At 38.3% G+C, this 22,193-nt stretch overlaps 1 protein-coding gene across 1 annotated transcript in view; it reads left to right on the top strand.

Moving 5' to 3' along the window:
* PLCG2 (phospholipase C, gamma 2 (phosphatidylinositol-specific)) overlaps positions 1–21,777 on the top strand; it is a 57,794-nt gene extending 36,017 nt beyond the window's left edge. The window contains exons 16-32 of the mRNA XM_009890381.1: positions 307–485; positions 1,281–1,481; positions 2,796–2,915; positions 4,224–4,404; positions 5,246–5,314; positions 6,549–6,658; positions 7,478–7,574; positions 8,482–8,548; positions 8,826–8,983; positions 11,629–11,731; positions 12,705–12,914; positions 13,526–13,671; positions 14,705–14,819; positions 16,095–16,262; positions 16,894–16,982; positions 20,385–20,569; positions 21,353–21,777. Of these exons, the coding sequence (XP_009888683.1) occupies positions 307–485; positions 1,281–1,481; positions 2,796–2,915; positions 4,224–4,404; positions 5,246–5,314; positions 6,549–6,658; positions 7,478–7,574; positions 8,482–8,548; positions 8,826–8,983; positions 11,629–11,731; positions 12,705–12,914; positions 13,526–13,671; positions 14,705–14,819; positions 16,095–16,262; positions 16,894–16,982; positions 20,385–20,569; positions 21,353–21,395 (2,241 nt within the window). The 3' untranslated portion in view covers positions 21,396–21,777. The remainder of the gene's footprint in view (positions 1–306; positions 486–1,280; positions 1,482–2,795; positions 2,916–4,223; positions 4,405–5,245; positions 5,315–6,548; positions 6,659–7,477; positions 7,575–8,481; positions 8,549–8,825; positions 8,984–11,628; positions 11,732–12,704; positions 12,915–13,525; positions 13,672–14,704; positions 14,820–16,094; positions 16,263–16,893; positions 16,983–20,384; positions 20,570–21,352) is intronic.
* Positions 21,778–22,193: the final 416 nt, after the last annotated feature.

The raw sequence follows: 22,193 nt of genomic DNA, 5'->3' as shown, positions 1-22,193 counted from the left end.
CTTAGAAACTCTGTGAATTAGCAGTAGGGTGTTTTGCCTTGAAAATATAGATCGGTGTTTGCACTGCTGCATTCTTTCACTTTCTGTTGATTAAATATTTGAATAAGGCTGAAGATCCCATCTGCAAAGAAGGGAAGGAGAGTCAAGGGTGACTATAAATGTGATTGACGTTTTTGTGGAAGGAGAGTTCAGGGCTAGGAATAGCTGAAATCCTGAAATAGTAGATTGTTATGTCAATAACAAGTACTTTGTTTCAAAATCATAAAATTAGAAACGTGCTATAAAAATTCTTATTTTCTGGTCTAGGAGGTGAAACGTACTGAACTGCACTTAAAAGAGAAGTGGTTTCATGGGAAAATGAAAGAGGGGAGAACAACTGCTGAGAAACTGCTCCAGGAATATTGTGCTGAAATGGGTGGCAAGGATGGGACATTCCTCGTTAGGGAGAGTGGGGCTTTCCCTAATGATTACACCTTGTCATTCTGGTACGGTGACTGTCTTAAAAAAAATTTATCTGGGTTTTGTTTGTTTGTTTTATGGCATTGCACAAAAATGTATGTATTTTTCAAGTATGCATTTATAACTGGAAGGAAATAGGTATAAGGAGTTGCTATAATTACTAGAATGTTATTGATGGGATTGTGAAAGTGTACTTTCTAAACCAAACTTTGGTGTAGCATAGTGTATTTTGGTAGAGCAGACTGCCAAAGTGTTATAGTTGTAAAGACTGATTTGATCTCCCCCCCTTTCCTAGTGCTGTGGCATGATATAGGATTTGTTATTTCCTCAATGAGTGGGTCAAAATTTGATCTTTTAGTTTTGGGATAAATTACTGGTTTCCACACTGAAAAGACAGTCTCATGAGTTTACCTTTATTAGCAGAGATTGATCCTTTCAATGAAAGGATCCTCTATAGGGAAAATAATAAAGAATTTTGAGGGGTTGGTTAGTTTGTTCTTTGGTAGTTTGGATTTTTTTCCTTCTGGTTGGGACATTATAAGGAATAGTGTATCAGATGGATTTCTGACCCAGAGAGCTGTCACAGCAATTTTTTCAGAGAGTATGTGTATGCTAGATTTTAAACCATTGTGCGATGAAAATTACTATTACTTGTCAGGATTTCTGGTGCTTCTCTTGATTGTATTAAGAGACGATACAGATTTCTTGCCTCTTCACAAGCTCACCAAGTAGCTGACCAGGAACGGGTGAGGAAATGCTTCAAAAAGAGAAAAACTGTTATAAAACCTTTCCTTTCCTTGTGCCTCTCTTCGTTTCTTCAGGAGGTCAGGTAGAGTGCAGCACTGCCGGATCCGTTCTTCAAGTGATGGGGACACTGTGAAATACTACCTGACGGACCACCTCACTTTTGATAGCATTTATGATCTCATTCAACACTACAAGGAGTCCCACTTGCGATGTGCTGAATTTGAGCTGCGTCTGACTGATGCTGTGCCTAATCCCAGCCCTCATGAGACTAAAGAGTACGTACAGGAGAAGGCAAGCACCAGGGTTGTTATGTCAGTGTCCTTTGCGTTGTTTTAGGTGGTCTTGGATTTTTGCATAGAAAATTGCCTAGATTCAGCAGCACGCCTGAGTGTTGCATGTCCACGGATGTCATGGGAATAGGCTTCCCTGAAAGATTCTAAGTAAGATCACTGACTTTGTGAGAACCTGGTACAACAGAGAGCAGTCATTGGGAAAGCAATTTACTAGCAGCATCTAGGAAAATCAGTGAGAACTGTAATGCTGTGGAAGTGTGCCAATTCCTTCTTTCTCTGCTCAGTGTTTTACAACACCCAGTGGGCTGGATTAGGTATTTAGTAGTAGGCTGTGGTCTGTCAACTGAGTGGTCATGGTCTGTGCCATCTGGAAGCTCTATTACTGGGGCAGTGAGCCCAAACAGTTATGTCTTCCTAATCCCGCCCTCCACCTCACCCCTGTCAGAGCTGGTTAGGCTGACTTTGCCCCATGCCGATGGGAAGTCGTATAGCTTGGTGTTTATTTCTAGCTGGTATTTGCCTGATGTACATCCTGAGTAGAGCCTGCTCTTGTTTGCTGGCAGGACGCTGCAGTCACTGCCCTTTGTTCTGTTTTCTTTGCAGTGAGAAAAAGTAAATCTCCTTTGCATGCGAAATATTGATCAGTGACTAAAACTTCTTTTTTTCTGTCGTGTCGTCCCCCGTCCCCCCCTGGGGTCTGGGATTCACCGACCACCCATAGATAACGTTGGAAGCCAGTGAGAGGGGAGGGTAGAGTTTAAGGATTAGGCTTTCCTGCCTTTCTGTATAAGGTGGTGATGTACTGCCAGTATAAGTGGCCACAGCTTCACTGGAGGCACATTAGATCCAAGATAGGTCCATCCGTACAGTGACAGATAAAATCAAGCTCTGAGTAAAATAATTCAAATGCCTGGTGTTTTTCTTTTGTCTGTGTTTGGGTTTTTCCTTAAATCTGCTATGTCGAAACTGAATAAACTAATGCAAACTGAATGGCAGACTAAAAGCAGGATCTGGTGCCTTTGTTTCAGGAAGAAATGCAGATTTATGTTTTATCATGTCAGACAGACAAGGTGTTCTGATATATTCTTGATTCTTTCATCCAAAATAAGCTGCTATGTTACAATGTTTTGTAATAAGCTGCTGTCACAGGTGGCGAGATGGTGAAAATCTAATGCATAATTTGTCTTGTAATGTTTGAAACTCTATTGTTAATAACACTGCCTGTTACTGTTACAGAATGACATTTGACAAGCTTTGCAATCCTTTGTCCATTTTGATTTTTTTTGACTGTTGTAGTTGGTACTATAGCAACTTGAGTCGGGGAGAGGCGGAAGACATGCTGATGAGAATTCCTCGAGATGGAGCCTTTCTGATTAGAAAGAGAGATGAGCCTGATTCGTTTGCCATGACTTTCAGGTAAGAAAAGACAGATATGACTACATTACCTAGCAGTCCAACAATGTTCTGTTTTTTTCTTACTTAAAAAATACTGTGCTCATGTTAGAGTCATAAAATTGTTGCTTTCAAACTTTGAGTAATTAGCATGGTTGATTTGTGCAGCAGGTCTATGTATGAGAATGTGTACAAGAGTTAATTTGTGACTGGAATAAACCTTTGTCCTTTTATAAAGAGTACTGGGGCACCAACTGTCCCTTTTTTCCCATACAGAACTGTGCATGGCCCTTCTTCACTTCCTTGACGCTACAGGGTATTATTTTGAAGTTTTCTTTGGTGCTGGTTGAGCAGGGATTCTAGGTCCTTATTCCCTGCAAATCCTGCCCTCTCATATAACTGACAAAAATGAAATGTCAAAATGAGATTGTCGGCTTTTCTTGTCAGGGAGAATATTTTCAAAACTGTGGTTCTTGCAACAACGTTAATAAAATACATAGTATTGTGGTGTTCTCCGTTGTGCCTTCAAATCAAATTGTTATTCTTTGAAAATGTGTATTTCTGCAACATATAAAATTGCTTTAGAAAAACAAATACTTGTTTTCCTCTTATTTACATGCCTTTCTGTGTACTGATGATGTCCAGAATTCTCCAGTCCCCTTTGTGCTTTGTTTTAAGCTTTCTGCTGTTACCAAGGTGCATATTGAAGTAACTTGAGCTGCAGCATCTCAATAAAACCATTTCATGGTGGGGAAAACAAGAAGTACCAAAATGGCAGCAACTTCAAAAGGATGCAGGGGTCTTCTGTGGGTGGGATGTGGTTGTCAGTGGATGGTTTTACTGTTATCAGTGCAAGTACAAAACTTGTGTTCAAGCACAAGAGGGTTTTTCTTTTGAAATTGATTTCTGTAGTTATCAAAATGAATATAGGGAAGAGACAGCTACTTGTTTTGAGGGGAGTGTGTCTGTCGCTTAGGGACAGCGCCGAATCATCATCATCAGGTTCCAGAGGGACTCTCAGTCTGGTCAGACACATTTGGGTTAGTATGAAGATGACAGAATATCTATCTGTAGAGGAAAATAATAGGGACATTTAATCTAAGTAAAAACGTGGATTTATCCCAAGGCCCTGTACATTGTAGAAAAGTGAGAATGTCTTTTTGTGAATTTAATCAGGCAACTGGACTTCCATTTGAATAAAGGAGGCTTTGGAAGAGGGAGAAATTATTTTATGTGATTAAGATGCATAAAGCAGTTTTGGTCCAGTTTGCAGTACTGGTGCTCTCACTGCGAGTACCAGTACTTTTTATAGCACCTGCACTCGTTTCACAGAGCGGAGGGGAAGGTGAAGCACTTCCGAATTCAGCAAGAAGGTCGCCACTTTGTGCTTGGAACTTCGGCCTATTTTGAGAGTTTAGTGGAGCTGGTAACATATTATGAGAAGCATCCGCTGTACAGGAAAATGAAATTGCGTTACCCGGTGACTGAGGAGCTGCTGGAGCGCTACAGCACAGTAAGTGGTGGTCTCTGTATGAGTACCAGTTGCTGTCAGGGACGGAGTCCCAGATCTACACCTGGGGATGCTGGGTTTGGTTCTGGCTGCGGTAGGTGACCTTTGGGGGAGGTTAAGCAGGCAGTTTTCTTACCTGTGAAACTGAGATGGTTATACTGACTTCTCTCACAAAGGTTTTGAGATATGTGAAGGAAAGAGAGGGCTTCATCTTTGATTACGGGTCAGCTCCTGCCTTCCTCATGTTTTGATTAGAAAAGCTGCTCTGAAGGGGGGCATCATTGCTCTGCTAAAATGAGTTTTTGATAATAGCCTTGCCTCCAGTTGGCCTTGTCTTCTATTGCTGGAGTGGGCAGATATCTTAAAATGGTGATGCAGATGCCAATTGTTAAGCATTTCAGAAAAAATGGGAACATAAGAAGAGAGTAAACTGAAAAATATGACTGTGTATATTGTTCTAGAATTTTTATCTAGTAGTGAAACCAGTGCTGGATCTGAAGTACTGTAACACAGAAATCATAAGTGTAGGTATTGTCTTCCCTGGTTGCACATAAAAGGGTACTCACAATCTCAAAGCTATTTGACTGATAATACCTTTGTGTGGTATTGCTGTTTCGTTGTGTTTTACTGTTCATTAAACTGAGGCATAGACAGGTTAAATTACAAACTCATGTTCAGCTCTAGAAATGAGCATAACATAGGTGTCTAGCTTCCCTTCTCTTCTGTTTGCCTATGTATTGTCAGAAAGGTGGTTTCAGCAATGAATGTTCTAGTAACATTAAGTACTTTCAGAATTTTTGATTCCTGTAACTTCATTATTTTCTTTCATTCTTCCTGTTTTTAGGAAAAAGATATAAACTCCCTCTATGATGTCAAGATGTATGTGGAACCCAGTGAAATCACCCCTACAGTGGTATGCTTAAAGAGAGATATTCATACATACTGTAGACTTCTGAAAATTAGGAGACTTGTTTGTTGATTTCCTGTTAGCAGTAATGAAAAGGATAATTGAAAGCATTAGGCAGCTTGATTTATGGAGAACTGGACAGCAGAAATTTAAAGGGTGTGACTTTTTTCTGGCATCTCTTTAAAATTTGTACCCATACATTTTCTTGTGTGCAAATCCTGTATTGATTCTTCCATACTGGGAATTTGGGCACTTTTTACTTTTGAGTCTGTGGAGTCGATTTGATTTGGCATGCATGCTTATGCGGGTGTGCACCCAAATTAAATAACCTATGAGAAGATTCAATTTGAGAAGGTCAAATCTTCATGGAAAGAAAGTAGAACATGTAAACCCCAGGAGAGTATGTGTGTGTTTATGAGCACTGTTATTTGTCTGTGCAAAAAATTATCGCAGTTCCAATAGCAAACATGGCCTGCATGCACAAATAGGTGCAGGGCTTATTTATGTGCTTTCTATATAAAAATACTGTCTTTCGTTTATTAATGAGTTATCAAAGTTTGTCTTCTAAGATGTTTATCATGTTTTAAAAACAAGTGGCACAGCAAACATCTCCTTATCTCCAGTTCTTGTTAGGGCTTGCCTACTTGTAAATTCTCATTGAAGTTCACCTGCTAGTAAACTTTGTGGCTGTAATTCTTTTTAGTCTTTGGCCAATGAATTTGCATTGCTGCTGAAGAATTTGGGTAGTAGTAAATTGAAGTTAAAGAAATGCTTTTCCTGCTAAAATTGGGAGTCTTCCTAAAGGAAATGTGAGCAGCAGGATAGCTAATGTGGTTTTGAAGTGGAAGCTTTGTAGTTATCTAAGCCTACAAACTCCAACTGCATATGGATAGATGTAATGAAGATAGAGGACTGATATTTCACATTTTCACATTGTGGTTTTCTCCCCCCGCCCTTTTTTTTTTTCCCTATGGTAATTATGTTGCAGCACCCATAAAAGAAATATTCTTTTTTTGCTTTTTTCTAAGCTGATACTTGAATGATAGCAGTTAAGTAGCATCACTTGCTTCTACCAATAGATGTCACTCTGGAACTTTAGTATGATGTTTTCTAAGCTTCATACCATAAAAAGGGATCCGATCTCCCCTCCTTTTATTTATTTATTTTTTTTAAAGATTGCATTATTGATCATTTTATGACCCGTCCCCCTAGATGACCCTTTGCTCTGTTTCTCTTAAAGCCTCAGAGGACCGTGAAAGCCTTGTATGACTACAGAGCCAAAAGAAGTGATGAATTGAGCTTCTCTCGAGGAGCTTTAATTCATAATGTCACAAAGGAAACTGGAGGCTGGTAAGGACAAAGATTCCTCATAGGAGAACTTCTGGAGACTTACTAGATGGAGAAAAATACTGAGCTTTAGGTTGTAGTTTTTAAAAACTTTGCCTGTTGTCTGATTGCTGCTTATTAACTCTGGCGTTATAAATCTTAATGCCAGTGTATTTAAAAAAACAGCCAACTAACCATAAACAACCCCAATGCCCCTCATCCTCAAGTCTTCTTTCATGTCTTTTCCATTTTTCTATCCTGCACCACTAACTCAGCCTGCAGAACCTCCAAAGCCCAGCATATCCAGTATTTTTCCATAACTACATTCATCTTTCCCGAACACTTCTGTGTTCTGGGAAGTGACGCATCTGTTACCATTGTTGTCATTGCTCTGTTTCCTTGCTTGCTCTGCTAAGTATTTCTCAGGAATCAAGCCCACCTTTTTTAGTTATCTATACAGTCTCCTTTCATAAGAGGTTTTCTTTCTTAGGCAACTTGTAAATTGCTTGGAAAGCTTGGGAATCTAATGTTTCCCTGTAGCTTCTGCAGGGTAATCAACCACATAATAGTATTTTTAGTACTGGAGGGGGAAAAAGCCTCTTAAGTCATTAATTGCAGTTTACAGTAACTGTAATCCCTCTGAAATCATGTGTTACTACAGTTAATGATCACTTTATTAGAGCTTTTAGCTACTTCATCACTTATATTTTGGCGATAGCCAGCTCGACAAGCTAGTATGGGGTATTAATGACCAATTTCTTGAGGATTATTGCTTCATTAATGGCCTCTTGAAGCTCTTTAAGTATCTTTTTTCTCTATATATACTTTTCTTTTTAAATTCAGGTGGAAAGGGGATTATGGAGAAAAAGTCCAACACTATTTTCCATCTAATTATGTTGAAGACCTGTCATCTGATAACTCTGCTGAGCTTGAAAGCCAGGTGAGGGTTAAGGTTTGTCTGCTATGTTTCCGTCGAAGATGCTACCTCCTGGAAGTGAAAATCTGCTTTATAGAATTATGACTCTGCATGCTGTGTTTGAGAGAACACAGAATAGAGTAATTAATGTTTTCTTCACTATTCTCTGCTGCTGAAAGTTTTTGTCAGGACATCCCTTATAGAAAACTACTTAGGACGACAGCTGATTTTGTGGGGTTTTAGGAGATTATAATGATTTCCTGCTAATGAAAATCTATCAGTTTAGATTTTTCAGATAGTTTGGCTAAATAATAATGTGCCTGAAACTTTTAACTAGTTTGCCTATATAATTACTGCCTTAATACTTGCAAATAAGAAAATTCTGTGTCAGAACACATCTTTCTAGCCATTTCACACTCCATTATTAAGTTTTTATGCCTAACTAACCCTATATTGTTTGTCAAAAGTATCTAAAAATCTAGTCCAGAGTCTTGGACAAAGATCTCTTCAACAAAAGAAAACAAAACTCCATAGTAAGCAGTTTTGACATTTTTGAGTTTTAAAAATGAAACGTTGAATTCTTTTGTTGTTCTGAAGCACTTCCAGTGATTTGCCAGGAGTCTTTGGAGGAAAACACATGTATTAGATTTCCCACCCTGGTCTTTGCAGCTTTAAGCAGACTTGAAAAATGAGCAGTTTTGTCAGGACAGAAGCTGCACTCCTCATTTTGACTACTCTCACTATAAAGATTCTCATGTGTTTCTCAAAATGAGAAATTCTTTATATGGAAGCAGGCTTTTAAATGTTATAGTGGGCATGCTTTCAGTGAAACCGAGGTTAGATTTAATGGTGTGTGCTTATTATTTGTTAATGTTCTGTGCATATTCACTCAAGAGAACATTTAGGGTCAGATTTAACTCATGTTTTTCAGATTATTGAGGACAATCCATTAGGCTGTCTGTGTCGGGGCATACTGGTACTCAATACGTACAACGTTGGTATGTATTTTTTGATGCTTACACATGGACTCCTGAGCTTTCTGTGTTGAGTAGACTCATGTTTCGTAGGAAAGGTATTTTTTAAAACAAAACGAAACAGCAACTTGTATTAATATAGCTAATACAATTAATCTGATGAAACTTTGATACTCACATCATAAATAATCGTTTATGATTAATCAAAATGATTTTTATCAACAATAAATCAACAATGACAGCTTAGAAGAAGAACTGTTGGATTTTAGTATAAACTTCTTGCTGCTGTGTTGCCTAACAGTGAAAATGCCGCAAGGGAAACACAAAAAGCCTTTTGTCTTCATTCTGGAACCTAAGAATGCAGAAGATCCGTGTGTTGAGTTTGCAACTGATAAAGTAGAAGAACTCTTTGAATGGTACCAAAGTATCCGTGAAATCACTTGGAAAACTACAGAAGAGGTATTGATAAAAATCTATCTGTTATTTTTTATAGTGTACTGTTACAAATTTACACTAGAATTTGTCTTTAGTTGCCATGCACTGCTAAACCTTGCTAACACCTGGTCCTCCACTCCCTTGTGTATTGCTGTTTGTCTGTTCATCTTACTGATGCTGTGAATCTTGTTCCCTAAACTCTTTTGGGAATGCTATGTAAATTAGCATTTTATGTAAAGTTATGTCAACAGGTGTTTTTCAGCAGAGTACTGTCTGTGTTGCACCCTGCATCTCAGTGGAGAAGTGTGCTTAGTAGTGCAAAGTAGATACCATTACCATTTTACATCTGGTTAAACTGGTTCAATCCTAGTGTTAAGCAGAAGAAACTCAAATATCAGACTGTTCTGTTCAGAGTTGTGAATCCACTAGTGAGTATACCTGAAATCTGAGCTGCCTTTGCCTAAACTCTTCTTTAATCCTGTTTACTAACTCTGCTTTCCAGTGAATGCGGTGGCACTAATATAGAATTGTTTGGCTAATACTTGGTTTATTTGTAACTAATAGGTACATTCTGGATTTACCAGAACTTCCATAGTAATATTTCAGATCCTTGCCTAAAGATTAAAGGATTTTGCCTAAGTTTAGCTTTTCATCCCTCTGCGAGTAGTGCTGCTTAAAGATATTCTTCAGGACTTGCTTTTCCTGTTCTGATGTATTAATTTACCTCCGTGTCATCTTTGTTAGTATTTAAGAAGTTTTTGACATAACCAAAAAGCCCTTACAATGGCTATGTTTAAGTATACTCTTTCCTTTGTTACTTTTATTCACTTTCTATTGTTAAGTGGGTGATATGAGTAATGGAAAATGTGTTTCAGCATCATGTTGGCTCATGCTGTTTGTCTGTCGTCGGGAGTGGTAATGCTCTGAGGGTCATCGTAATCCCATTTATAGCAGGGAAGTTGGTGTCTCAAGCAGAGGACTGCAAATTCAGCAAGGGAAGAAGCAACAGGAGCTGTTGACCTGTTGTTGGGGGAGGAGAGATACAGTTCTTAGGCCAGGCTTTCATTTAGAAATAAAAATGAGAAAAGGAGAAACATGACCTAGAAGAAGTGTCTCTAAATGGAATGTTTTTTATGGTACATCAATGGCTCTTCAGGAGCTTGGCAGCTTTTTCTCCCTCTGTACAGTTAGAGAAGTATTAAACAGTCTGTGTTCAAAGATGCTTTAAAAAACTAATTTCTGTCAGTCAGGAGGCTTTTCTCACAGTGTGGCCTCTAGGAAGTTCACATGATAGACTGCTGCATGGGGAAGGGGAAAAGATGAGGAACATCTAGTACAGTTGCTAGCACAGTTAACAGGCTGAATTTTGGGGAAGGAAAAGCATGATGAGTCAACACTATACTACAATATGATACAGGTGTTTTATGAGTTTATTTTTAGGCTGTTTCCATTATACACAAAAAGTAAACCTAAGCTTTATGTATCTTGTCACATGTTTAATACTGACCCTTGCCATGCTCCTAGGAATGGCTGTTCATTGCTAACTCTTCTGCTTGGTTATCACTAGAGGGTTATGACTAAAGATGTGCATATGGCATCTAGAAGTGGTCATTTGCTATTTGGAGCTCTGATTACTGTTGAGCAATGTCTGGGAAACTGTGGTGGATCACTAAGGACCATGAAGTTTGTACAGCTTTTTCCCAAGGTTGTTTCCAAGTCTAAATGCTGTATTCCTCTTTGCTTTTCTTAGACTTCAATGTATAATCTCTGGGTCAGTGAAACATTCTGGAACCCCATGGCTCCCTAGCTCTGACTGTTATTCCTCTTCAGTTTGTCTTGTTGAGGGAATTCTTTTGGAAGACTTCCTAATTGCTACTGCTTCATAACCTCTTGTACCAAAGCTAATCGCTGTTTAGTATGGGACTCTACTAACATGTTTTATCCTGTAATTGCTCCTTATGTCTGAAAAGCCTCTAGCCCAAATGCCTCCACTCAGGACAAGTCTTGCTGCTTTCAGTCATTCCCAATCTCTGGTGGCAGGGACTGTTGCTCAGCTTCCACAGAGCAGGTGCTTGCAAACATGGAAGTGGATAGTTGGTTTATTACTGATGATGACAACGAGATTGCACATGATTTTCCATACATAACATTATTGGTTTGGTGTGCAAATTGGAAACTACAGGAATAATACTCATAAGGTTTGAATTTAGCTGTTTGGGAGTTACTAACAAGACTTAAGTTCCTGCTCAGGATTGTAAATAGAGACACATTTCACTACCCTTTGCATTTTTTCTGCATACATTTGCATTTATATGAAGTATAGTTGAGAATGTAACTAAAATTGAGTAGAGCCACGTTAAATAAATAAAAAAAAACAAAACAAAACCAGGATTCTGAGTAGGACTGATCAGGGAAGCACTGGAACACTTGCTTAAAAAACCAAACCAACACCACCCCCCTGCCCCCCAAAATGGACCCCCAATTAAAACCCCAAAGCACTTGAATTGAGTCTTAAAGTACATTACAGCTATGCAAGTGTCTAAAGTATCAGATAGGAATCTGGGCAACAAAGAACGTTCAACTTTGTCATTTCATTAGAGTATACCCTGGAGGTACTGTACCATAATACTCAGTATATCCGTTATCTAAAACTTTGTTACGTTTTACAGGAGAACAGGAGGAAATACTGGGAAAAGAATCAATTGATTGCTATTGAATTATCTGATCTGGTAATCTATTGCAAGCCAACAAGCAAAACCAAGGACAATTTAGGTATTTCCTTTTATGTTACATCTGAACTTCACCCTTTCAACTATCTTTGCAGATGTTAGTTGAAATTTTAGAACTGAAGATAACATCTATCATTTCCCTACTGGAAAAAAAAGTTCTTCCTCAGCCATGCAGTTTTCAGTGGCACTTTGAAATTGTACACTAGGGAACTTGATGCTATTCATCTGTCACAAAAAAAACTGTCACAAATTCCTAACTAGTTAACTAGATAGACCCTCTCGTAGGTGTCTTTCATGGGGAAGGTCACTAGTTATGTGTCAATTGACTTTTTTGAGATGAAAAACTCTGTCTGAACACTTATGCTTTGTTTGTAAAACCCTTCAAAATGGATTTACCGTACATTATATAATTTCTCTGGAAGAACATGTTTGCCATTTATGTAAGCTTTTTGAGTGGTATATGGTTTCATAATATAAATGAGAACTGGGGTCTGTGTTAAGTGCGGGTGTGGAATCTGACACTGAAATACGTACTTCTTATTCCAGTTTTTGTCATTGCTGCTGGAGAAGCCAGCAAATGTGCCCTTCTTACTTAGGTTTCTTTGCAAACGTTTTTAATAAGCTGTCAGTGTGGTTAAGACATTGTAATTATAGTCATTGTTTGAGGCATTGTCTAACCCTGGCTCACCCTTTCTTCTCCCTATTTAAACTCAGGAAAAGATGTCTCATTTAAATATGTGTTATAGTGGTCAGAAGTGCATTATTAGCAATGATGAGATGAGAACATGACTATAGACTCTTATCTACCCTGCTGTAAAGCATGTGGCAGGCAAGCAATTTTAACTTTCAGACTTGATGCTCAACCAGTTTGCCATGTCTGCATGAAAACTGTGCCAATTATTGCATTAAAGGACAAAGCAAAACAAAGTAAAACAAAGTGTTGGTACAAATGCAGTATAAACATTGACTTCTTTCTTCCTTTAGTAACCACTCTTTTTCCTCCCTACCTTGGGTAGAAAATCCTGATTTCAAAGAAATCCGTTCTTTTGTGGAAACCAAGGCAGAGAACATTGTTAAGCAAAAGCCAGTTGAGTTGTTGAAATACAACCTGAAGGGACTGACACGTGTCTATCCTAAAGGACAGAGGGTCGATTCATCCAACTACGACCCATTTCGCCTCTGGCTTTGTGGCTCCCAGATGGTGGCTCTTAACTTCCAAACTCCAGGTAATATTCTCTTTAAAGAAGGATCTAATCCACCTTCCATTTCACCGTAAGCAAGCCTCTCTCTGGCCCCTCTGCTATTCTAGTCACCATGGCTGTCCTATTTATTTGTACTTCCAAGCAAGAAAGGATGTGCAAGAACTAAAGTTTGGTTTTGAATGTGTGGATCGCCTGATAGAGCTGGTGCCCAAAAATCAGTCTCCAAAAGCTTTGTCTCTGAGCCTAACTAGCCCCAAACTCGAAAAGGTCTATTTCACCTTGATCTCTTTGTGAGAGGCAAGCAGAGATATTTACAGTAAGTTTCAGGTGGATGAACAGTTGTTCAGCCACAGGGAAGGCTGTACTGCACTTTCTTGTAGGGCCCAGCAAGCTTATGACATACTGATAGGAAACTAATTGTGAACGGAGATGGTTTTATCAGGATTAAAATTGGTGAGAAATGGCCTGTCAGGTTCAGTTACTGAAGGGAACCGAGTCTTCCAACTTACCTTTCCAGCTCTTTCTGATAGAAGTGGTGACCAGAAAGAATTACAGAGAGGAGCTATTAGTCTGATACTTCCTTAGCTTTATTCAAACGAGGATCTTCTGTTATGACTGTTTAACTCTCTCCCTAGATAAATACATGCAATTCAACCATGCCTTGTTTTCACTTAATGGACGCACTGGCTATGTTCTGCAGCCAGAAAGCATGCGAAATGAAGACTATGACCCAATGCCAAATGACTCGAAGAGGAAATTGCAGATGATTATGACAGTGAGGGTAAATCTCTTTTGTAAATTATGTTTTTTACAAGTCATAAATATCTATAAAACTAAAAATAAAGCTATTATGTTTCAGAGCAAGATCTGACAGATTGTCAAAATACTGTTTTTAAATGTCAGTGTGTTTGAGAATAAAACTAATTCCACTGGTTCCTGAAAAGAAATATAAATCTTTATCATGCTAATGAAGCATATGCTATAGGACTGAAAACACTATCCTGAGATAATTTTATATAATTGCTAATAAAAATACAAAATGAGCTAATTTCTGTTTCCAATCTAATGACTTCTCAATAGAAGGGTCCTTTTGGAGGTTGGTTAGCAGCAGACTAACTAGTTCAGAGATTTCCAGTGTGGAAGAAAGATATTTATAATAAAATATAGAAACTAAGCAGAAAAAATAATAAGCTGACCTCCCCCTTCATCATATTTAGTACACTGTGACTTGATCAGAATGTTGTTCTCATTTTTCATGGAGAGATGGGTTTATCATAGGGAAATTATGCCATGTTGTCTTCTGGTGCCAAACAGGAACTGAACTAGTTTCTGTTCTCAGTTGCTATACACTAAGAGATGTCCTTTAAAAATATGTTTTCTGAGAAAGAAGAAACACAAAACTGCTTTTCACTACAGTTTAGAGAAGAGGTAAACTGGTGCTGTGAATGTAAAGCAGGAATGTCTTAAAATAGATATGTAATAGATATGTAAAGACTGAGGAACGATAAAAAAACTTAGGTTACAAGCCTGGTCTGGAACTGCATACTGTGTGTAATGAATGTCAGCTACAGTATCTTACAGTGAAAATCACTGAGTTACCCAAACAATGGAAGATGTTATTATTGGTGGCACAGATAGTATGTTTAATACGTGCAAACATATTCAAGAGAGGGAGAAGAGAGGGAGTGTGTATTTTTCCATGTTCTTCTGGATTCCACCCCCCCTCCCCCTAGTTGTGTAGACTACCTTCTGTTCAGAAATAATGGTGCCAAGTTTCCTTTGGAGGTGGTTATAATTTACAGTTGCTTTTGCAGGTTTTAGGTGCTCGTCATCTCCCTAAACTTGGTAGAAGCATCGCTTGTCCCTTTGTAGAGGTAGAAATTTGTGGGGCTGAATATGATAACAACAAATTCAAGACAACAGTTGTGAGTGAGTATCTGCGGTTTTCTGTGTTGTAGGGATATGGTTATACTTCCAGTGCGCTTAAATAAAGTGAGTAGAGGATGACCATGAATTTATGTTGTCTGTAATTGGCCAGAAGCCTGTATAGGGAGGAATAAGTTAACTGTTGCTCTGGACTGGTGAGTCATACAATATTGCTCTTTTGCTTGCCTCAGGGTCACTTAATTTGGGAAACTTCAATGTATATAAAATCTAGAAAAAAAAAAAAAGTACTGTTGTAGTTTGTTATAAAAAAAAAAATAATCGCAATGCTGTTATGGTTTTGCCCATGCATAAGTTTGTGTATTTGCATATTTTAAAAAATTGCTGTCTTGAAAGTGCCTCCAACAGTGCTAGTCAGTTCCCAAAAGTCTGGCTCAAATAGGAGGTTACTACTGTGCAATCCAGACTGTGTTTATTTAAACTTGGGTTATAAGACTGGCATCCCCTCAGAGACAGCTTGGGTATGTATGGCTGTAAATTAGTATAACTTGCAATGCAATAAAAGTTTGATCAAAGCTCACTCCTGGTGAGTTCTGGATAAGGGATGTGTGTTTGTGTGCGTATGTGTTTGTGTGTACAATGAGCTTCATTTAAGTGCACTGAAATGGGGCAATATCTCAGCCACTTAATATTTCATCATTTAATATTTCTGGATGCAGCAGTGTTCCTTTAGTAGACAACAGGCTTTGGTTCTAATTATCCAAACCACTGATACCAGTGGAAGATAAACACAGAATCAGGAGTAGAACGTGCATTGTGGCTTTTCAGTACTTCAGAGCAGAGGATTATGATTTTAACTTTTTGTGGGAAGTGACCAAGACTTTAGAGAGCAAACTTCCTGGCTGTGACACACACCCCAAATTACTCTGTCTTCCATAAATGACTGTAAGAATTGGGCCATTGTACATTAGTCTTCCCAGTGCTTTTCATGCTTTTGCTCTGAAATGGAGCATCAGGCTCATGAATATGAGCAATGAATTAGCTTTTCTTTAAGTACAAATACATGTCCAAGTAGGTTTTGTCTGTTTAAATACAAATAATAGCTTTTCTTCATGGATTTCCATCCCTGCCAAGTTTCCTCCTATTTCCCCACACAAATAAACAAATACAAACCTTTTGTAGCAAAGTTGCAACAGGACACAGATGGTAAATAGGATTTTTGGGCCTTTGTATCCCCAGAAAATGTCCTGGGACACATACCCATATGTGAATGAAGTGAAATTATTGCTTCATACTGCAAATGTTTCCTTTTCATTACAGATGACAATGGCCTTAATCCAGTTTGGGCACCCTGTCCAGAGCAAGTGAAATTTGAAATTTATGATCCAAATCTAGCATTTCTGCGCTTCGTTGTTTATGAGGAGGATATGTTCAGTGATCCAAATTTCTTAGCACATGCCACTTTCCCCATCAAAGGAATCAAATCAGGTAAGATCAGTGGGTATAATAAGGGGCTAAGTCAGAAAGATGCTGTTCGGAATCGTTGTATTGTGACTTCGCTCTCAGTAGCAGCTACAACGTGCCAAAGGACAAGTGCTCTTTTGATCTGAGTTCCTTTAATCCATTGTTTATTATGATACTGGGTGTGTAGCGTCTAAGTATTTCAAGTAATCCTCTTGCCTTCTTGAAATTTCTTTTTTTTTAATTGAGATAAAAAGCATTATGTAGAATAATTTCCATTGTCTTTACTGCATACTCCACTTCAGCAACAGGATTATGAGCTCTGAGTAAAATCTGGGAAGATTCTTCTTCTGTTTTGGTGTCAGTGGATTTGTTTTGTTAATTACCTTAGATGTGGATGTATGTAGAGTAAGCTTTCTGCTTTCCTCTGCTTCTGGCTTCAGTTTTCAAGTGCACGTGAAGTTGTGTGTTTCTCAATTTTGCCATTCTTGCCTTTTGCTTCCCTGTAACTCTCATAGCAAAGCCTGCTCTCAGCAGTGGAGCATTTGAGCAATGAAGGATCTGTTAGCTGTCAGGACTCTATGCACCATTTTTGTGACTTCAGTTAACCCTTTGCCTTGACTCTAATTGTCCTTTCTATATGTTCCCCCCCCACCAGGTTTTAGATCAGTTCCTCTCAAGAACGGCTATAGTGAAGATATAGAGCTGGCCTCACTTCTGGTTCACTGTGAAATGCAACAAGTTCTGGTGAGAACCACTGGGGGGTTTTTGTGCACTTAGAGTGTATGTTATCAGTTCTTTGTAAAAAAACAGGAAATGAGGATTTAGCTTTCTGTTCTGTGTCTGATGTGCTATTGTCAGGCATAACTTCTGTAGGTACTGGGGAAGACCAATAACACAAATTGAGTTACTCTCCCTCTGGGTGGACAGATTATGCAGTTGTTAAAAGAAATAATGCGCTAACAAAGCCTTATTACCTCCACTAGTTTTTGCTATAACAGCACGGTCATTGTCTTCCCCTGTTAACTGACTGATGCCATGCAAAGCTAGCTAAATTCTGCTTTAACTTTGTAGAATAATCTTTTTTTAAAGGTCCTACATAAAAACCCAAACACTTTAGGAAGATAAGATAAAATTTTTTCCCAGTATTTCATTAAAATAAACAGCCCATCAGGTGGAAGACATATTCTGGTTCCTACAGAAGTGTTAATCTTCTTTTAAGCCTCTCTAAAACACCTAATTGAAGTACTAGTATTTTTAAACATACAGGGGTAAACATAATGATGCATCCTTGCACATGAAGCCAGGCATTGAAGTGGCTGATCTGTGAACAGCATTTGTTGGTGTTCCAGAGGTGCTGCTGTTGATTTGAAGCAGGATTATTCTCAGATTCTCTCTTTGTCTCAATAATATTTTATGTAATTAAAATACAGTGGTGTAGAGGCCATGTGATGAAAGTTTAAAGATGCTTCTGGGAAGTGGGTATTTCAGGGTGCTTTCCAGTACCCTTCAGATTCAGAGAAAAAAAATAATTCCAACTTCTTATTTATAGTTTTTCACAATCATTCAGGCTTATGCTGCAGTTCACAGCAATGTACATTATTTTTCCTGATTAAAACACCAACTTCTGCTAACTGTAAGTCATTGTGTCTCTGGAGGGATTTGCGCCTGCGGTTGCATACACTGAAATGGAAATTACTGAACTCAGTCACATTCTTCCTCACAAAGGAGTGGTAGCCTTATTCAAACATCCTTTGTCAAATTTTTACAAAGCCTCCTTAGAACACATGATGTAAAATGACTGTGTATAATAACAGTGTTCAGCAGTCCTGGTAGCTTCCTTCTGTTGGCTAGCAGAGTCATGAAAGCAGGGAGGGCTAGAAGCTGAGACCAGGAGCGTGTATGTCTGCGTGTGTGTAAACAAGAGAGACCTATGTCCTTTGAAGATAATGTTTAAAATGTTTGTATTTCATGGACCCAAGTCTGATAGAGGAGGCCTGATAAAATGCTATTTTTTGGCTTGCTGCCTTTGAGAAAACTGGCAGCAACTCACTATTGCCTAATATGTTGAGCATGGACATCCTTTGTTAGATATATTGTGAATTCCTCCTGCTGTGGTTTCTCTTCAGAAATTCAGATCATTATTTGCCTGGGGCAGGAGTAGCTCTCAAAGTGTTGTTCATAGCAGCAGTATGTCTCCCAATCTGTCATCATCAAGTCCTTTGGCAGTAGCACATTTTGCGCTCTTGAAGCCCCTTCTGCTTGTTAAACCAAATGAAGATGCAGCACAGCTCTGGTTTTTACAGTGTCTAATGTCTCTGGGTGGTAATGCAGTAGCAGGAGAACTTTCAAAAATTTTCCCTTTTGTTTGGCAGTCTGCGACAAACCAACACTTGCCATAGTTAATGAACTTCTAGAACTTTTGCCAGATCGTTCAAGAAGCATCAGAAAAGATCAAGGCTGTCTCCATCTGTTCTTCTGCCCCCCTTTTTTTAAATGACGACCCTCCATAAAATGATAGAATTTAATAACAGGCCTGTTTATATACAGAGCCCATCTGCACGCTCTTGGAGATGAAATACGAAATTATAAAGGGGAATTACAGATGGCTGTGGAATTTCTCAGGAATAGGGGAGCAAAAATATTGTAGACGTAAGCGTGTACATTTATGAATTATTATGTGGGGCCTTACGCAGATTCTGTTGAAATTAACAGGTTTTCTTGATATTGTAGAAATTATACTATACTGAGGCTGTCATTACATTTAGAAGCATCTTATTTGCTTGAAAATTGATTTACTTCAGAAAGCGTGTGTATCTCTTCAGCATTTTCTGATTACAATCAGCCTCAATGGTGTATATGTTTTTAACATAAAGATTGAAGTGGACATTCTTAAGTGGGGTTTTAAAGTCTAGTTTTTGTGGATACATTTATTTACAAGAACGAATCGTAGTACATAGGTGTCTTGATGATTGCACCTGCAAGTTGGTAATTGACAATCTGCTTTTCCCTTTGTGGATTAGGGAATGCAAAGTTTCCTTCCCCTTTAAAAAAAAAAAAGTAAATAAAATAAAAAAAAGACTTTTTAAATCTTAATCAGTAGCATAGCACTGAGGCTGTTTCAGTTGCTTCAGCCCATATCTGCGAGCTGTAGGAATTTGTTTCAGGAGGAAAATGAAGGTTTAGAAAAGGATCTTGTTGCTCTCACTGAAATCCCTTGGGTATGTTGCTAACCTGTCAGTTTTCCTAGATCTGGACTGAATGCAGAAAGAGGCATTCTTATTAGTATGCTGCCTCTGAAAATGTTTAGATTTATTACGTTTATTGATTGCATGTCATTTCTTGTAGGATGAGTATCTTGTTTTGCTGCTGATGTGAAAATTAAGACTTCAGTCCTGCCAGTACTATACCCCACTAGTAACTCTATAAAGGAGACAGCTTTTGCATTCAAAGTTTTGAAGTATTAAAATAATTTGAACTCATAAAGGGAATCATGATGATAATTTTATGCTTGTGGAATATTTTGGGAATTTCTACTGTGGGCCACATACACCAAGAGAAACTCAGACTGCTGCAAATTATTCTTCAAATACTTAGTCAGTTTGTCTGCAAGTATTGAGTTGCCATAGCTCTACAGAAACACAGGATCTGTCCTTCTTTCTTGATCATCTGAGTACCTGCTGCTATTAGGGGTCCTATTTACTAGGCAATATTTCTACCTTTAGTCTAGATTTCAATAGGAAAGCACCAGGAAACGAAGTACATGGCATAATCCACAAATATGATGGAACAGTAAAAAATTAAACTTTTTTAAAAAGTGTTTTTAGAACTGTTGTAATCTCATATCCCACTGTGATAAACCCTGTGCTGTTATTTCCCCAACAGACTGACATGCTTTATTAGGGAAAAATGTTCCAAAAGTGCTGGAATGTCCCTGATGCCCCTGTTAGAGGTCATGGCTTTCTTTGCTAGTTTGTTTCATTCTAAACATTCCAGAAACATCTTATAAAACTAATTTTATAAAACATTCTATATAAAACTAATGGAATGTGTTTACGAAAACAAAATAATCCCCCAAACTATGCTGATTCTGTGCCACATTGGGTATGTGTCTTACAAGTTACATTGATTTCCAATATTCTTTTGAAGGAGAGTGAAGAAGAGCTTTATTCGTCATGTCGGCAACTTCGGAAGCGGCAGGAGGAGCTTAATAACCAGCTGTTCCTTTATGATACCCATATGAATTTAAGGAATCCTAACAGAGATGCTATATTAAAAGAATTCAATGTGAACGAGCACAAACTACAGATATATCAAGAGACATGCAACCGTAGGTGGGTTGATAGTCATTCTCCTTTCCAAGGCAGCTCTATCTAGACATGATTTATGGTAAGAGAATCTCAGATTTATCAAAACGAGCATCTAAAGAGTGAGTGTATCTGAAGCAAGGAAGAGCTTCAGTGAAGCAAGGCTGGGCTGCAAGCCACTAGAGGCCAGCAGATGCTGTGAAATGTCTGCTCAGTGACATCTCGGTTTCAGTGATCACGGTGAAATGTGTAATCCTGTGAGTTTGTATTCCTCTCTCCTCCTGCTTTCCAGGAGGAAAGCCTGGAAGTATATACAGCCAAATAAATAAACCGCCTCACTCCTTCTACACCATCAGAGTTATGACCCTGGAAATGTTGTTAGCATATTAGATATGTGGGAACAGAACATGCTTCCAGAGACACAAACCACAAAAGATAAAAACAGTATCGAGTTGTAGCAGTATAGAATTGTCATTGAAGTGTCAGTACATTATCCAAAGCTTAGGGGAAGGATCTTCCTCCTTTGTCACCACCTTTGGGCTGGATGTAAGGGAGGCAGACAGAGAGGCTTCATGTACCAGGAGAAAATGAGTAGATCTCAAGATGGGATGGGAGGAAGACTTTTCTTTAAATGATTTTACCCTTTTTTATGAATTACTGGCTTACTCCCATTTATTAAGGAAAAAAATTGCAATGCTTGTTGCTGATACATTACTCACTGTTTGTATCTAAGTAAATTGAACTTGGTAGACTGTTTTCCTCTGAGGAATTCCTAGTAGACTTGACTTTTTCCTTTTCTTTTCCCTTAAGATTAAAGGAGAAGAAAGTCAGTAACAGCAAATTCTACTCTTAAAGCAGTCATTCTTTGATGTGTGCTTTATGGTGCAATTCAGGAAGAGATACTAATTAATCCTGGTCATCCTACTCAATGACGGTCTCATCAGATTGAATGACTGGAAGAAGAGGAAGAGGAGGAAAGATGGGTTTCCTTAACAATTTCTTGTTGAAAGAAAAACTTTAAATTCCTAATTATTTATATTCTGTACAAAGCATACCCTCTGTGCAGGCCAGACTTTCTGTGTATTCAAGATTTTTAAAATTTGAGGGTGTGTAGTTGGATAGACCTCACTTATTATTATCAATAGCTGAAGTACAAGTATAAATCATCTACTGTATTTGTGTACACAGGATATAAGGTAAGACATTCACAACAATTTGCATGCATGGAATCACACCACTTTAACAACCTGGCTCCTTAAGATTAACTGGTAGTGAGTTTTTAATTTATTAAATGCTATAAAAGCACTTCTATACCAGCATTGTCACGTCATGTATGTTACAGTGCCCAAGGCAGCAGATTGTACTTCTGATACTGTATAAAATATTTTGGGCAGCTGATAGCTCATGCCGTATTGTCTCTTGTTAAAAGTTTTCTGTTGCATTTTTGAGAACTACATAATATGTTAATTTTGTTGAAACCAAATATCCTCTGTGACTGTAGTTGTGTTTCTCCTGTTCTGCTCTCTGTAAAGGTTTAAGAAAGGAACAAGGTGTGAACCTGTATTTATAGCCCCTGTGAACCGATGTTCACAGCCTCAAGGCACCAGAAGAAAAAGTTTTAAGATATGCAGTAGGAAATATCTGGTTGTTT

The sequence above is a fragment of the Charadrius vociferus genome, unplaced genomic scaffold (assembly GCF_000708025.1).
Source record: "Charadrius vociferus isolate BGI_N301 unplaced genomic scaffold, ASM70802v2 scaffold498, whole genome shotgun sequence".
In the NCBI taxonomy this organism is placed as follows: Eukaryota; Metazoa; Chordata; class Aves; order Charadriiformes; family Charadriidae; genus Charadrius; species Charadrius vociferus.
This window is presented reverse-complemented; position numbering and strand designations above follow the sequence as displayed.